The sequence below is a fragment of the Phaseolus vulgaris genome, chromosome 9 (assembly GCF_000499845.2).
Source record: "Phaseolus vulgaris cultivar G19833 chromosome 9, P. vulgaris v2.0, whole genome shotgun sequence".
Classification (NCBI taxonomy): Eukaryota; Viridiplantae; Streptophyta; class Magnoliopsida; order Fabales; family Fabaceae; genus Phaseolus; species Phaseolus vulgaris.
This window is the reverse complement of record NC_023751.2, coordinates 21,324,321-21,340,940: the sequence shown is the minus strand read 5'-3', so window position 1 is coordinate 21,340,940 and position 16,620 is coordinate 21,324,321. Positions and strand designations below refer to the sequence as shown.

Below are 16,620 nucleotides of genomic sequence, written 5' to 3'. Positions count from 1 at the left end.
TTAATTATAAATATTACATATATTTATTTCTAAATTTATTAGATCAAGAGCTATATATAACTACAAAATTCTCAAAGCATCATTTTCCATTTTAAAATGCAATATAAAATCCTTAAAATAAAATAATAAGATTTAAGTGATAGAATATGTGGCAAATGGTGTTAAATGTTTCTCTTTCCGACAGTGGCTAGAATGATGTTTTGGATTTGTTTCGAGTGACATTGTTCAGTTGCTTCTATTGCAAAAATTCTTGTACTTCCAAATTTCATCACTTTGAAGAACTGTGTGTTGAGTATTAGGCAAAAGGAGCTCTGACTCATGGCAAAGCAGAAACTCATATACACTTTTTTGGTGTACTTGGTGATTCTCTTCTTCTTTGTTGCTTCCTCTGCTTCGGCTTCAGCGAGAGTTGCGCCTCTTTTGCAGAGCTACGGGAACCCCATTTTCGGATCAAACTTTCATTCTGTTTACGACACTTCCAAGTACGGTCCGCTTCAGCTGAGTAATGGATTGGCTAAAACGCCTCAGATGGGGTTCGATTCTCGCTTTCTCTTGCTTACTCTTTTCTTTTTAGTTGAATAAAATGTGTGAGTTGTTAACTTTTCCTCGAGTTTTTCTTTTCACTGTTGCTTCCACCAAACTGATAAAACTATAAGACCCTCCTGCACAAACACGGTCACCATCACAATCACACACAGATAGTTTGGATGGTCTTAACTTTGATGTTTGTTTTAATTTGTCTGCAGATGGAATAGCTGGAACTTCTTTGCATGCAATATCAGTGAAAGGGTCATTAAGGAAACGGGTATCTTTTTCTTGCTTTCTTCCTTTCCTACCACTTCTAGATGTATCAATAACTTCCATTTCTTCAGTGAATTGACACGGATTATGATCTTACTAGTCTCCTCAGTTTCATATATAAACATTTGATCCTCTCTCATCAATCTTCCTTTATTTTGCCTTTTGAAAAGTAATCATATGTTAACTTGATTTTATTTCAATTAATTGCGAGCCTAATCAAAATTTATATCCTTCGGCCACCCATAATTTAGATAAGTCCCCCAAAGAGTGTGTGTGTTGTTGGAGGGGGTGGAGATTTCGCCCCATGGTCTTTGGTTCTCCCTGTACTCTAAATAAACTTTGCATTCTTGACTGTATGGCTGTCTTTTTTGGTGAAATAGATTAACTATTTAAAAAGACAAAAACTTATTAATTGTGAAATTTGCATTCCATTGTATAATGATTTTATTGTAATTTTACATTTATAATCTCCACATATTTTGTTTCACTGCAAGCATTATGGTTCATACTCAATATCAGTAATTCAATCTTTTTCTCGGTTCTACTAATGCTGATATGTTTGTTATACTTCCAGCTGATGCACTGGTATCAACCGGATTAGCTGATTTAGGTTATGTATATGTCAACATAGGTACTGTTCTTGTCTGTTCAAAATGAACATTCTAACATGTCTTGTATTTATACTTATTTGATATCACAATTTGCAATGTGCAGATGATTGCTGGTCTGCTGTGAGCAGAAATCAGAAGGTCAGTTAAATTCTGTTGCTTTCAATCTTACTGGATCAACTTTATGGTTATCATCTATTATTTTACCTAACTGTTGGCTTTTAATGTTATCAATCCGGAAGTTCAGTTGGATGAAGAAAAATTGTTTCAATTGGTATTTGTTATAGCATGCCTAAAGTTATTGTTATGTAATGATTTAAAGATACATTGTTGTGCTTCCAACCTTGCACTGCAGTTGCATATTTGTTTAATCAAGCAGGAAGCATGTATTTTATTCATGATTACATGCACTACCTATTTTCTATGTGAATAAATGGTTATGTATCAAAGTTTAAAAGTCTGTTTTGAGCTTTCTTTATTATATGTTGGTCCTTACTATTTTGGGTGTGGAAGTGCAGGGTCAACTTGTTCCTGATCCTAAGACATTTCCATCTGGAATCAAAGCTCTTGCAGATTATGTACATGGAAAGGGACTCAAGCTTGGCATATATTCGGATGCTGGGTAAGATGACATTGCAATAAGCCAGATGTTTGAACAATTCATTCTTAAATAAATTTCATTCATGTTGATTGTGACTAACTGATCATCTAATCTCCTGCTTAATACTTTTACATATCTTAATGTTATTAGGGTTTTTACATGTCAAGTCCGGCCAGGATCGATTTTCCATGAAACTGATGATGCAGATTTATTTGCCTCTTGGGTTAGATTCTATTATCTCATTTTCATGATTTGTGAAACAGTATCAGATACTATTCATACTATTCATTTCTATTTTATTATGTGCCTTGTGTATGTGTAGCACATCTGATATAAATTGTTTAGCTCAGCCTCATATATCTTTTGTGGAATTAATTTGTCATTTTACAAAACAAAACCAAGCTTTAGATAAGAATTTCTAATAGCATCATCATATACCCAAAATTGGATTTGATAAGACATTGTTCCATTAAATGGAATGCGTCTAGCTTTTCAGAAAACAAATAGAAAAAATTATGCCGTTCTAGATCAAATAGTACTCAATCCATCGATATGACTGAAATTTGTTTGTTGAAATGTCTTCACAGAACTTAGCAATGACCTATACTGTTGTTATAAATATTATGTCTATATGGCACAATTAGATTCTAGAATTACAGCACAACTCCAGAATTTCTCAAGTAATACAAGAAATTAGACTCACTGCTTGATGTGTTTAACTATAAAGTTTAGTTGGCTGCCCTAAAATATGTCAAATATCTAACTGGAAATGTAAATTGCAATAATATATATCTACTATCAATCAATCAAATATTTTATGAAGAAGTGCATCCACCACTGATTAAGATTAGCATCGAGAACCAAGGGCAGTTGGGTTCAGAGAAAGGGGCTGGTCCCCACAATGTAGTGAACCGTGATTTGAATCCCTATTGAGAAAGATGTTCACATTTAGTGTCTGACCGTCTCTCGATCAGGATTGCCTCTAAAGGAGGATACCTTTACCGAAACCAAAATAAAAGTAGACACATCTTAGAAAAATTATGCGAGTAATGTATCTTGAGCTGCCTTTTGAAATCATTCTTTTGTAACTTAACATTTAAGTAACATTGTTCATGAATTGGAATTGTTACTGGTTATATTTTTCTTTACTTATCAGGAATTTTAACTCAATTCCTTTTAACAGGGTGTAGATTATTTGAAGTATGACAACTGTTACAATCTTGGTATCCCTCCCAAAAAACGGTGTGTTCTCATCTTTGTCTCACCATATTTGTATTAGTTGTTAAATTGAGCCAATGTGGTTGCTTTTATTCCAGTTATCCACCTATGCGTGATGCTCTCAATGCAACTGGACGTAAAATTTTCTACTCATTATGTGAATGGTAATAAAGCATTTTTGGTACTTTGTTATCTGAGCTTAGTTACATTTAGCTCGATAGAATTCTTCATGGTCTGCTTTTGATTTTGCAGGGGCATTGATAACCCTGCCTTGTGGGCAGACAAGGTAGGTAACAGCTGGCGCACAACTGAAGACATCAATGATTCGTGGGCAAGGTTAAAGCTTTAGACTTTGATTTATAACTGGTACCTTTAAAGTTCTATTGGTGATGCTCATGGCTTAACGATAGATAATAGCATTAAACCAGCAAAAGTTGTGGGGTCAAATCAGTCCTTAGATACTGCATTGGAATTGTGCACACACCAACAGATTATTGGAATATATTTAATGGTGTAATGGTTACCTTTTTTGATCCCTTGGCTTGGTAGGAATGAAAATTTGCATAAGGTTGTAGCAATGAGTAGGCATGTGAAAGGAAGGGGAAAGTGTAGGGGATAAATGAGCGCAAAGGGTGGATGGTGTTTTTCCATCTATTCCTGGCAGGCAGAATAGGGAAAAGGTTTAAGAATATTCACATGCTTGTGAATACTCTGTCTTTGAAGAGTAAGAACATCAGTGAGTTCATCACTTAAAGCTCAGATAATCCTACCCAGCCAAATATTATCTTGTTGTCACATAGTAGCTGGACTCAAGAAATTAGATGCACTCTAGCGTACAGTTATTTTAGATCCTAGAATTCATGAAAGATCTATTAAGAATGTGTATGCAAATAGTGATTGGCACGAGTCTCATGACTATTTGTCATAAAGTAACACTAATAATCATGATGATAGAGATGACATTAACATAGTCAGGTATCACATTTGTTAATGTGGAATCTGGATTATCCTGCAGCAGCCATCAATTTTGTTTGAGGTTTGACCCTATGAAATAATCTAATACATTCCCTTGATTTTGTGTATATCTATTACTACAACACTCATTCCATAATTTGTTCTTCTTGGCAAACCATAGGTACCACGTCAAACACTAGCTATCATTTCAATACAAAGTTTTAATATTTGATCAATTCGGAAAATTCCTGTCCAAAATTATCTGTTTTACATGGTTGTATAATTTTTAACTTTTTTTTTTGTTTAGCATGACAACCATTGCCGATCTTAATGATAAATGGGCTGCATATGCTGGTCCTGGGGGATGGAATGGTAAACATCTTGTCTTTCTTGAAATTATATTGAAAATATTAGGAAAACCAGAAGCATTCCTACTTAACTCATTTTACCGGACAGACCCAGATATGTTGGAAGTTGGAAATGGTGGCATGACTTACCAGGAATACCGTGCTCACTTCAGCATCTGGGCTTTAGCGAAGGTGTTGCTTACTTCCTATATTTTCTCCCTGGCATACATCTATGCAAGATTAGTCATCTCAATTTAGTCTGTCATCACATGTTTTTCTATATGCTGCCCCGCAAATAACTAGCAATTTGAGATCTTAGAATAGCAGGCATAGTTGCGAAATTGATACTCTGGTGTAAACAAAATAAAAAACAGGGCTAGTCTGAATTCGTTTTCAGTTTGGCTTAACCATAATTTCTTTTGATTAAAGAATAAAGACAAGCTAAGCTTGCTAAGACTGAGACACACATTTTATATTTGAAACTTCACATGCTCAAAATTTTGAACATGTGTGTGCAGGCACCACTATTGATTGGCTGTGATGTAAGAAATTTGACTGCTGAAACACTTGAGATTTTGGGCAATGAAGAAGTCATTGCCATCAATCAAGGTCGCACCACTGCTTTCTATTATTGTTAACAAGTTGATGCATAACTCCCTCTGTGTGTGATGACAATGATCTTTCTTTTGTTATGTGGTAGTTGGCACTTCCTTCCGTCCTTTATAAATCAAATAGATAATAAAGATGTATTAATTAGTAATTTCGTTTTGTACCCTTCATTTATTGTGAATCTATGAGACAGATACACATTCTTTATGTATTTATTGGTCTATTACCAATACAAGTTTCACTTATTGATGGAAAAATTGTTTTTTGAATTAGGTGTTGCTTGATTTAATGTAACTCCTACTTAAACCAATTACTCCAAAGGGTATTTCTGGAATAAAAGTAAAATTTAGGACATTATTAATTAGAATTAACTTAACTATTTTTAATGTTCTTGGTGAATTTATTATTTGTTTCTTATATAAAAGATCGGAAGGAGTACATTTTTTCATCTATCTCAGTCACTAAGGTTAAGTAAAGATACTGATTATTTTATATCTCTGCAGACTCACTTGGAGTCCAGGGAAGAAAAGTCCAAGTTGCTGGAGTAGATGGTTGTGGACAGGTAAACTATTTTGTACCACCTTGTAAGGAATATATGTATTGTTTTAGAGGTTCATTGTAGTCATGCTTCTGATGTTGATTTAATTGGATTAGATTTCATCAGATTACTAGGGGTTCAATTAGTTAGGTGTTTTAGAGGTTCATTGTAGTCATGCTTCTGATATTGATTTAATTGGATTAGATTTCATCAGATTACTAGGGTTCAATTAGTTAGAAAAAGTCTAATGCAATCTAAAATGGTAAAGCAAGTTAACCTTAGTTTAGGATAAAATTCGTAAATATGAAATAATCTTAAATAAAAAAAATGATGGGTGTTTAAAGGGGGATTCGCCCACTTTTGGATCTTTTTGAGGGAGGATTCACAAGAAAGATTCAACAACAATGAGACCTTAGTTAAACCCACATAAGAGATTGAAACCACCTTCAATTCAAAACCTTAAGGCAATGGGTTTATGAGTCTTCTTCCTTATTTGGTGCTCAACTTTCGTATTTTTACTCAATGCAAGACTTAGACTCATACTTGAATTTTTAACAAAAAATAACTACAAAATCAATATCTCAATAACTAATCCAATCTGTTATAAATATAGAAATAAGGAATACATGTATTATTAGAAACATTTTTATTTCCTTTATCATATTTTTGTTATTAGAGGATATCAAATCTTTTCTATTTATTGTATTTTGATTTTTTTTCTCAATATAAATAAAACACTCATGAAATCTCAGAAACACACGATTTCAGCTTAATGTTTCTCTCTTAATTAAACTCTAACTTAATATCACGGTCTTAAGATTCTTGATTGAATGTAGTTTCATAGTCTCTTATATGAGTTTGTTCATGGTTATTGGTGCTGAATTTTGATGTAGTTAATTCTAGGAGCTTAAGGTCACTCGAAGAATTTGGGAAACAAAGGGAATTCCAATGGAAGAATGGATTCCGATTGTATTGAGTTAAGAGGAAGAATTCAGGAATTACTATTGAAGTTTTTTCTATGTTTTTTCATTCTCATAACAGCCTTATATAGCTATCTATACAGCTTCCTACCAACAGAAAAACAGAATAGAAAAACAAAATTGTGTAACTGCCAAACTAGCTTTGTCCTGTAACAAACCCTTCCCCTTCAAAGAATCCTTGTCCTCAAGGATGAAAATCTGGAAATCTTTGCGTGAAATCATAAAAGAATTCACAGGTAGCATCTTCAGGCAATTGGTGCTTCCATTTGACAAGGACTTTAGTCACAGCTCTGTTTTTTTCTTTTAACTGTCATGTGATCCAGAATTAATTCTGGTTCTCTTATCTGCACTTCAGTTTCTGGAATTGAAATCGCAGTCACCGTATCCCCCACATGGCGTTTGAGTTGCGAAACATGAAACACATTATGAATTTTAGATTGGGAAGGAAGTTGTAGCGTGTATGCCACTGCTACCATCTTGTCGTCAATTGGTAAAGGACCAAAGTATTTCGGTGCGAGTGTTATTTCGAAAAGCTACCGAAGTTTGGCGATAAGGATGCAACTTGACATAAACCATGTCACCGATTTCAAATGTTCTATCACTCCTGTGTTTGTCCGCTTGTTGTTTCATCCTTTTCTGCTCCCTTTTCATGTGAAACTTAATAAATTTCAATGCTTCCTCTCTCTTCTGCAATCTTCTATCAACTAATTCAATTCTTGATTCACCTGGCAAATAAGGGAGATAAAGGGGCGATTGTTGGTCATACACCACTTCATAAGGACTGGACTTAATGGTAGTGTGGTATGTAGTATTATAAAGGATAACTATTAAAGAATATGGATACAAGAGTTATAGAAGAATGCTAATATTAATTGTGTCTTTTCTAATTCTTAATTGTTTCTCCTTATAGAGGTGAATAACCTTTATTTTGTTTTTGTCTGTTATGATTCTAGTATTTATAGATTGATTCTTTATCTTTTTAGCTAAACATAGAATGAGTGTACTGCTTGTATATATTCAGACTATTTGTTTTGATTTCATTGAATAAAAAAGAAGAGATATTTATTCTTATATCCTTTGCCTTGCCTTCCTTTTACTTGTTCATCTTTGTTCTCTTTTGTTCATGTCTGTTCTATTTTATAATAATAACCATTTATACCACTCGTGAGGAACATCTGAACACATACATCGCAAAAATGTCTCCAAACATCTATTAACAATCTCCGTTTGGCCATCCGTTTGTGGATGATATGCAGTAGACAATTGAACCTGCACACCTTGAAAAACCATTAAATCCATCCATAATTGACTCACAAAAACTGCATCTCTATCACTAGTAATAGAGTCAAGAAACCCATGCAATTTAAACACATTATCAAGAAAAGATTGGGCTACTTCAGCAGCAGAATAAGGATGACTTAAGGACATTAGGTGGGCCAATTTGCTCAACCTATCCACAACCACATAAATGACATATTTTACCATTTGAAGAAGGCAGTCCTTCTATAACATCCATTGTAAATATGCTGCCAAATCTTCCAGGTATAGGTAAAGGTTGCAACAGTCCTGGAGACGCAGCTGCATCATATTTGCATTGTTGACAGATTTCACACCTCATAACAAAAGATGTCAATCTTTTGTCATTCATTTCCAATAAAAGACAGCTTGCAGTTTTTTTATAGCATCTTTACCTAAAAGGCCACCCACAGCAAAAGAATGTAACCAAAGAAGAATATCCCTTCTCAACTCAGCATCTTTGCCCACTACTAGTCGGCCTTTTCTGCGCAGAATACCTTGGTGCCATGTATAATGTCTATGAGTGGCTTCCATAGATTGGATATCCTGTATGAGTTGTTTTAAGAATATGTCCTGCTGCTATGATAATATAATTATGTCCATTAAGTCACTTTAGGAATAAGTGTAGTGATAGCCATATTTTCCACTATATCCTTCCTGGATAAAGCATCTGCAGCCACATTTGTATGACCCTGTTTGAATTCAATAGAGAAATCAAACTCCATGAGTTTGACCAACCACCATTTATGCTGGAAGGGTGTGGTCAATGGTTGACTCAATATGTACTGGAGACTTCTATGATCTGTTTTTATAATGAAGTGAGAAGAAAGCAAATAATGTCTCCACTTTTGTACTGCAAAAACTAAGGCTAACAATTCTTTTTCATAAGTGGAAAGAGATTGTTGATGTAAATTCAAGGCACGGCTAATAAAGGCTATAGGATGGTGTTCCTGCATTAAAACAGCCCCAATACCTGTACCTGAAGCATCCACCTCAACAACAAATGGTTTAGAAAAAATTGGTAAAGCAACGGGTGCACTTACCAAACTAGCTTTTTGATCCTGAAAGGCAGCTTTAGCTTCTGCAGACTAACAAAAACTATTTTTCTTTAGCATATTTGTTAAGGGTCTAGCAAAAGTTCCATATCCTTTCACAAATCTTCTGTAATAACCTGCTAGCCCAAGGAATCCACGCAACTGTTTAATTGTTTTGAGCATTGGCCACTGCTGTACAGCCATGATCTTTTTTGGATTAGTGGCTACTCCTTGTTTAGAAATCATGTGATCCAAGTATTCTACTTGTTCCACTCCAAAATAGCATTTAGATTTTTTTTCAAATAGAGATTGTTGTCGCATAGTCATCGGCACTTGTTCTAGATGAATCACATGATCTTCCAATGCTACACTGTAAATCAAGATATCATAAAAAAATACTAACAGAAATTTCCTTAAGAATTTGCTAAATACCACATTCATTAACCCTTGAAATGTTGTTGGAGCATTGGTGGCAAGGTGGTTGGCTCGAAAAAGATATCTTGGAATTGCAGCAGTGTAACATCTTATGTGTGCAATCTCTGGACTGGAAGAAGCATGAGTTGTTAAGAATGCAGCAGTGTAACATCTTATGCAGCACATACATGAAGCATAGAGATATGAACACCCGAATCAATTGTTTTCTCCAGCTGTTTTCTTCGTACAGTTTTCAGTCCTTCTTTAGAAGACCCACGCAATACAAACTTTCTTCCTTTAACCGAAAACTGCATAATCAACTTTTCAAAGTTCTAAGTAATATCACCCCGTAACTTTTCAATTGGACATCAAGAAAATTGTGAGTGTTGCCACTGTCAATAAGGATGTGGATTGGTCGTTTCTTGAAATACCCCGTTACTCTCATAGTTTAAAAATTTGCAACACCCGTAAGAACATGAACAAAAATGTGAGGGTCCAGTGACTGTCCAGGATCCGTGAGAAAATTTTGAGGTGAATCCTCCTCCTCCAAATCTGATGACCGATCATCATTGACTTCTAACACATGAATTTCTAACTTTTTGTGGGTTAGAGCATGTGCAAGCGTAAAAGGTTCATCACAGAAATAACAAAGACCCTTAGATCTTCTTTCACTCATAAAAGCAGGTGTGAGGCTTCTGTAGAGTTGCGGATTGAGTTGGGTTCGATTTTCAGTAGATGTAAAATCCCCTTTGATGGGAGAAGGAAGAGATAGGAGTGGCTTGGTTACAACACTGTTCTTGGGAAACTTCAAGAATTGTTTAGGTGGAGAGCCAGATGTTGCCGCAGATTCATATAACTTTGCCAGCTGTGCTGCTTTCAAAAAGGTGGTCGGCTGGAACATTCGAACCATCATCTGAATGTCATGTTTTAACCCACTCAAGAAACATCTAATTTTATATTCTTTGGATAGGTGTAATCTAGAAACCACGGATTCAAATTTTTCTTGATATTCAGCAACCAATTGGGTCATTGTAAATAACTCTGAATCATTCTGTCAACACTGGCTTAAATTCTGTCCTAACAGGGAGGTTGTCCAGGGAAAAAGATTTCACCAAGATGTGTGCCATTGTGAAGCTTTGCCTTCAAGATTTGAACAATGGCGAGCTTTGTTTTTGACCTCCTCAGCCGTACCGTCAATGGCAAAGTAAGTTTTGCAACGGTAAATCCATTGTTGCTTCACGTCATCACCATTAAAACGAGGAAATTCGATTCGGGCCAATCTGTGTGGTTGTGCCGGTTGGAAATCTGGGCCAGCAAGATGAGTCTTGAAACATTCTTGAACGCGTTCTGCCACAGCAGAGTCTAGCGTCTATCTCATGGAGATCATTATCTCCATGAATCTTGCTTCCAATCTTGCTTCGAGACGGTCTTAACGTAACGCGGCTTGACTACGTGTTGCTTCTGCCATACTCTTGATAGGAAGGTGCCCAGTTGATACCACTGATGTAGTTAATTTTAGGAGCTTAAGGTCACTCGAAGAATTTAGGAAACGAAGGGAATTCCAGTGGAAGAATGGATTCCGATTTGTATTGAGTTAAGAGAAAGAATTCAGGAATTACAATTGAAGTTTTTTCTATGTTTTTTCATTCTCATAACAGCCTATACAGCTTCATACCAACAGGAGAACAGAACAGTGTATGCCAAACTAGCTTTGTCCTATAACAAATTTCTCCGTGTATCTCATGATCATTATCTTTGGAACTTCACTTGTTTGGAGATGAACTTCTTAGAAAAACGAATCAAGAGCGATAAGGCTACTGCTATGCCGTATTCTGATATATTGAATTTGACTTTTTTTTATTTTTTATCAGCATATTGAATTTGAATTTGACTATATGATCCGAATATGCTACTATATGCTAAATTTGGACTTCACTTTTACATCTTTACAGGTTTGGGCTGGTCCTTTGTCAGGAAATCGATTGGTTGTTGCTCTCTGGAATCGGTGCTCAGAAGTTGCTACTATAACAGCTTCATGGGAAGCACTTGGGCTTGAATCTGGGGTTCATGTTTCTGTGAGGGATCTGTGGCAGGTAAGCTGGCCTAGTTGCATGAAACTGCTTAAGTCGGTCTTTCTATATGATCTTATTGGTTCTGTGTCTCATGCTAGAGCTTCTATTTATTTATTTTAGTATACCTTCCCTATTTTTTTGAAAAAAAATCCCTTACTACTGTTGTTTTTCCTATATAAGAGCATATTATGTGTTTTTTGCTCCTTATTATCTTGCAGCACAAGTTAGTAACTGGAGATGCAGTATCATCATTCAGTGCTCGAGTTGATATCCACGACTGTCAACTGTACATTTTCACTCCATTTATAGTTTCTCACTCTGTAGAGTAGCTCATACTTCATACACTCATGTTCATGTTCCATCTGTATAGCACTAGTCATGTCCAGTTTGGATTCGCTGCTTTCATGAAAGGGAACCTATGTTCGTTTTCTTTTCTTCTTTTCTCTTCTCTTCTGTTGCATTATTTGTTGGTTGAACTCAGACATAAACCACTTAGAATAATTTGATATCTTGGGTTTACATCTCAAATACATTGTGTACAAGATTCTTGGGTACCTACTCATTCATCCTCATCACATCATTTCTGTCCTAAAAGTTCCTTTCAATGGATTTATGATGAAAGTTTCTGTTAGAACTATTATTAATGATTTTTTATTTTGATTTTCAATGTGAATTTCAGTAGAAAAAAGTCTTTATGTTTTTCAACTCCTTAACCCATGAACCTAGCAGATTAACAATGAACAAAGGGCATAACAAATGGTCGTGTAGATTCATGTTAGGACAGAGTAACCAGATTATGATTTTGTTTATTAGAGACAAATTTAGAGATGTGTATGTCGTGAGAAGTTTTAGTAGCCCTTCTACCAAGGTTCTGATTGGTAGAGGGAGAAGAAAACAAATGAATAGATGAAAAAAGAAAGAAAAAAAAAAGAGTAGAAAGGAAATAGTAATTATTTGATTTGAGATAAATAAGAAAGAGGGAAATAAATTATGTTATTAATTATTAAATGCATTTTAAATATTTTTTACTACACTAGCTGTTCAAAAATACCAAGAAGACACCAAATTCTATCAAATAGTTTTCTAGCAATTTTAAGTTACCAGAAATTGTCGATTTTAGTGGTTGGGTTTATTTATTTTCATTAATCTCACTGAAAAATTTGGTATTTGTATAGTCATTTAATTGGTTTCTGCATTAGACACAATCCATTGGATATATAATACATTTAACATATTCACATAGTTTATTTAAAACATAATAATTTCATAAGGACAATTTGGTAGTCAATTATTTTTAGCACTAGATTTAATCAATTATAGATAATTCATTAAATGCACGTGAGTACACCAATTTTACTTAAATAATCGATTATTTTTTCACTAAAATAATTGATATTATATGCATCTAGGATTGAAAAATAGTCGATTATCTTTATACTAAATCGACCATTTTATTCTTTATGTCCTTCACCAATATTTTTTTAAAGGATTATACTCCAAGGTTAATCCTCCAACACTCTAGAAAAGTTAAGAACACACATTTATATATTTCAAACATGTAAATATGTCATTTAATCCCAAACAATGTCATAACATAAAATGAACAATAAGAAATGTTCAAGTTGTAAGAAAAGTCTCCACACCTTAAGTGTAACTCCCAAAGTGAAGATAAAATCAAAGGTGAACAACTCTTTAGCAGATTTTAACACAAAAGAGTGAGGAAAAGATGAATGGAAGCTAAAGAAAAAGAAGAAGAACTAGTGCTTATGTGAGTGATTGCTTTCCTCCAACAAGGACCAAACTTCTCCTCCCTTGTTCAATTTTAAATTCATGGCCAAAGTGAGAGAGAGAAGAAGGCTCTCTCATGTGCTTATTTATATCATCACTTCTTTACCCACCTCCATAAATTTTTAAATTTCCAAAATTATTCTTCATTAAAAAATAAAAATAAAAATAAAAACAATGTTTTATACTATGGATTACAATTCAGAAGTAAAAAATTACAGCTTCCAGATTACGTAATTCAGAAGTCAAAAATTACAACTTTCAAATTACATAATTCAAAATCTATTTAACAACACACAATACTTGATTACGTAATCTGAACTTATTTACAAAAATAAATCTATTAGATTATGTCATCTGAAAGTCAAAAATTAAAAACTAACAATACCAAGCTAAACAGTTTACATAATTTGGTAGGTTTATTTTTTTTAAATAAGTTCCGAATTATGTGGATTATGTAATCTGGAAGTTATAATTTTTTACTTCTGAATTACGTAATCTGTAGGTAGGTAAAACATTGTTTCTATTTTTATCTTTTTATTTTATTGAAGGATAATTTTGGAATTTAAAAATATATGAACGATGGTTGAAGAAGTGATGGAGGTGCAGGAAGAAGCCGTCTTATATTGATTGAAAATTTTTGGAGACAAAACATTCACCTATAAACATTGACTTGAGTAGATGAATTTCAAGTTTGTTTGACTATTTTCTTTGTGGTATGAGAAGACTCTTTTTTTTCCTTGGAGTTTCTTTTATCATAGATAAAAAAGATTACTACTCAAAGTATTGGAACTTAATGTTATTACTGATTCAACATACTTTAATGACTTGACATACAAATGTTTTTTTATATATTTTTATGATATTGATCCTCATAGATACTCACATTAATTAGTTTTGTTTTTCATGCATAAATCATCATAGACACTCAAATTAATTGATTTTTATACAAATATAGCATCATATTCATAAACAAATAGGACAAACTAAATTTAAATATGGTTTTTAATTTCATTAAGTGTCTTTTAAAAATCAATATAATTATTGTTTTTAAATTAATTAGTTAAAGGATACTTTTTTTCTAATTAATATTAACCTCCATTGCATTTCATAAAAAATATAGAGATATTATATCATACTGAAATATACACTACAAGAAAATTATTAAATAAAAATTAATTTTAAAGATAAAAAATAATTAGTCATTATATTGATTAAATTTGATATTATTTTAAAGACTAAAAATTATTAGTATCTAAATTAGTTTCTACTATTAATAAAATTTATAAAGTAGTTTCTAAATTGGTATTTAATTAGTTGTCAAGGTTTTAGTCACCGATTACTTTAGATTTTAAAGTTGATAACAAATTAAATATCAATTTAAAAACTAATTTATAAAAAAATAATTAGTCATTATATTGACTAAATTTGATATTATTTTAGAGACTAAAAATTATTAGTATCTAAATTAGTTTCTACTATTAATAAAATTTATAAAGTAGTTTCTAAATTGGTATTTAATTAGTTGTCAAGGTTTTAGTCACCGATTACTTTAGATTTTAAAGTTGATAACTAATTAAATATCAATTTAAAAACTAATTTATAAAAAAATAATTAGTCATTATATTGACTAAATTTGATATTATTTTAGAGACTAAAAATTATTAGTATCTAAATTAGTTTTTACTATTAATAAAATTTATAAAGTAGTTTCTAAATTGGTATTTAATTAGTTGTCAAGGTTTTAGTCACAGATTACTTTAGATTTTAAAGTTGATAACTAATTAAATATCAATTTAAAAACTAATTTATAATTTTTATTAATAATATAAATTACTTTAGATAAAAAAAATAGTATAGTCTCTAAAATAGTATCTAATTTAGTTTATATTAAAACTATATTTATTGTGTCTGGCTTCTTTTCTATTATTTTTTTTCTTTCTATTAAACAATCCACAAATGTTATTGATGGAGAGATAATCTTTACGTTTATTACGGTGAATGTTATGCAATTGAAATTCATTAACTAAGATAATTTTTGTCTGTGTCTTCTTTAATAAGGACAAATATTGAGTTTAAATGAAAATTAAAGGTAACTTATAATAAATTTATATCAATTAGTTGAATATAAATATGACTTTATACATGAAACAATTAAGTCGTTTAAATAGACATTATGTATGTCTAATTGATTACAGTTTGAAATTGAAAAAAAAATGTAGTTTTAAGAGTTTTTCTTATGTTTTAAATTTGTAGAATATTAATATTATTTATATTTAGGATGTTATAGTTAGGATGATTTTGGAATTTAAAACTTGTGCTGCTTGTTAGCTTTATTTAAAACCCATGAATAAAAGCTCAACAACATACTCCACATAGTATATATAATTATTATCAAAATAAGAGGAAGAAAAAAAAAGGCACTCAACTCAATGAAGAAAAGTATGATTTCACATTGAATTCAAACTAGCTGTTGATAGATATTAACTTTTCAAGAGAAGAGGGAGTAAAGAAAATATATGTTGAATTCTAATTTCAATCTTTTAACTTTTCACTTGTAGGTGAATTTAGTTCTTTATCTAATAAAAAAAGTCTACTTTAGTCATTTATTTTTTTTAAATGAATCAAAATGCATTTACATTTAGAGAAACTTAAACAACAGTTAAATCTTACACCTTTTGTATTACATTTTAATTCTATACACAGAATCCATAAATAAAAGTTTACCAAACTCCTCTATATAATACATCTCTTCTTTTAAAAGAATATATTTTGTACTGGATAAAAAAAAGCACCTTAGCTATGCAGATTACTCAGCCAATATGTCCCAGTAAATCATTTCCTTGTAACTAGTAACAGTAGCAATGATTACAATGCAGATTTGGATTAGAAGACCAAAGATTTCAAATGATCTTTGTCTTGCTTGATATGGTTTTGCTGCACTTAGAGTCTTCTATCTTCAATATTTGCTCCTATAAGCTCTCTCATACATATTCCAAAATTGGCAAAAAATAGTGTAGTATGCATATTTTTTACCTATACATGGGAAATTCTTCATTTTTTATTTTTTAAAATTTTATTAAGTGGTAGATTTGTATTATTACTAAACATGTTGAACAAGATTGAAATTGCATACATTTACAACTTTTCCTTCGTATGCATCCTTGAAGCTAAACAAGCTGTTACAGTGAAAACTTCTTTGACTAGGAGTAAATGATATTTGTGATATTTTGGCTTGGGTTAGGGGGAAATTTTGTAACATATTCAAAGGGAAAATAATGTTTTTCTGAAGTAATGAAAATATATATGTAACATTTTTTTATTGCAACAGGTATTATTTTTTAAAATTGTGATCATTATCTG

At 32.3% G+C, this 16,620-nt stretch overlaps 1 protein-coding gene across 2 annotated transcripts; it reads left to right on the top strand.

Annotated features, from left to right (window-relative positions):
* Nucleotides 1-134: 134 nt before the first annotated feature.
* LOC137820565 (alpha-galactosidase 3) lies at nt 135-12,000 on the top strand. Of its 2 annotated transcripts, XM_068624707.1 has the most exons (15): nt 135-533; nt 747-805; nt 1,376-1,432; nt 1,516-1,550; nt 1,928-2,031; nt 2,161-2,233; nt 3,194-3,252; nt 3,327-3,392; nt 3,481-3,564; nt 4,490-4,554; nt 4,639-4,721; nt 5,048-5,138; nt 5,642-5,700; nt 11,353-11,493; nt 11,691-12,000. In XM_068624707.1, exons 1-15 carry the CDS (start codon nt 319-321, stop codon nt 11,799-11,801), a joined length of 1,302 nt encoding a protein of 433 aa, XP_068480808.1. In that variant the 5' UTR covers nt 135-318; the 3' UTR covers nt 11,802-12,000. The 2 variants fall into 2 exon arrangements, with proteins under 2 accessions (XP_068480808.1, XP_068480809.1); XM_068624708.1 differs by lacking the exon at nt 1,376-1,432 and having other exon boundaries at nt 178-533.
* Nucleotides 12,001-16,620: the final 4,620 nt, after the last annotated feature.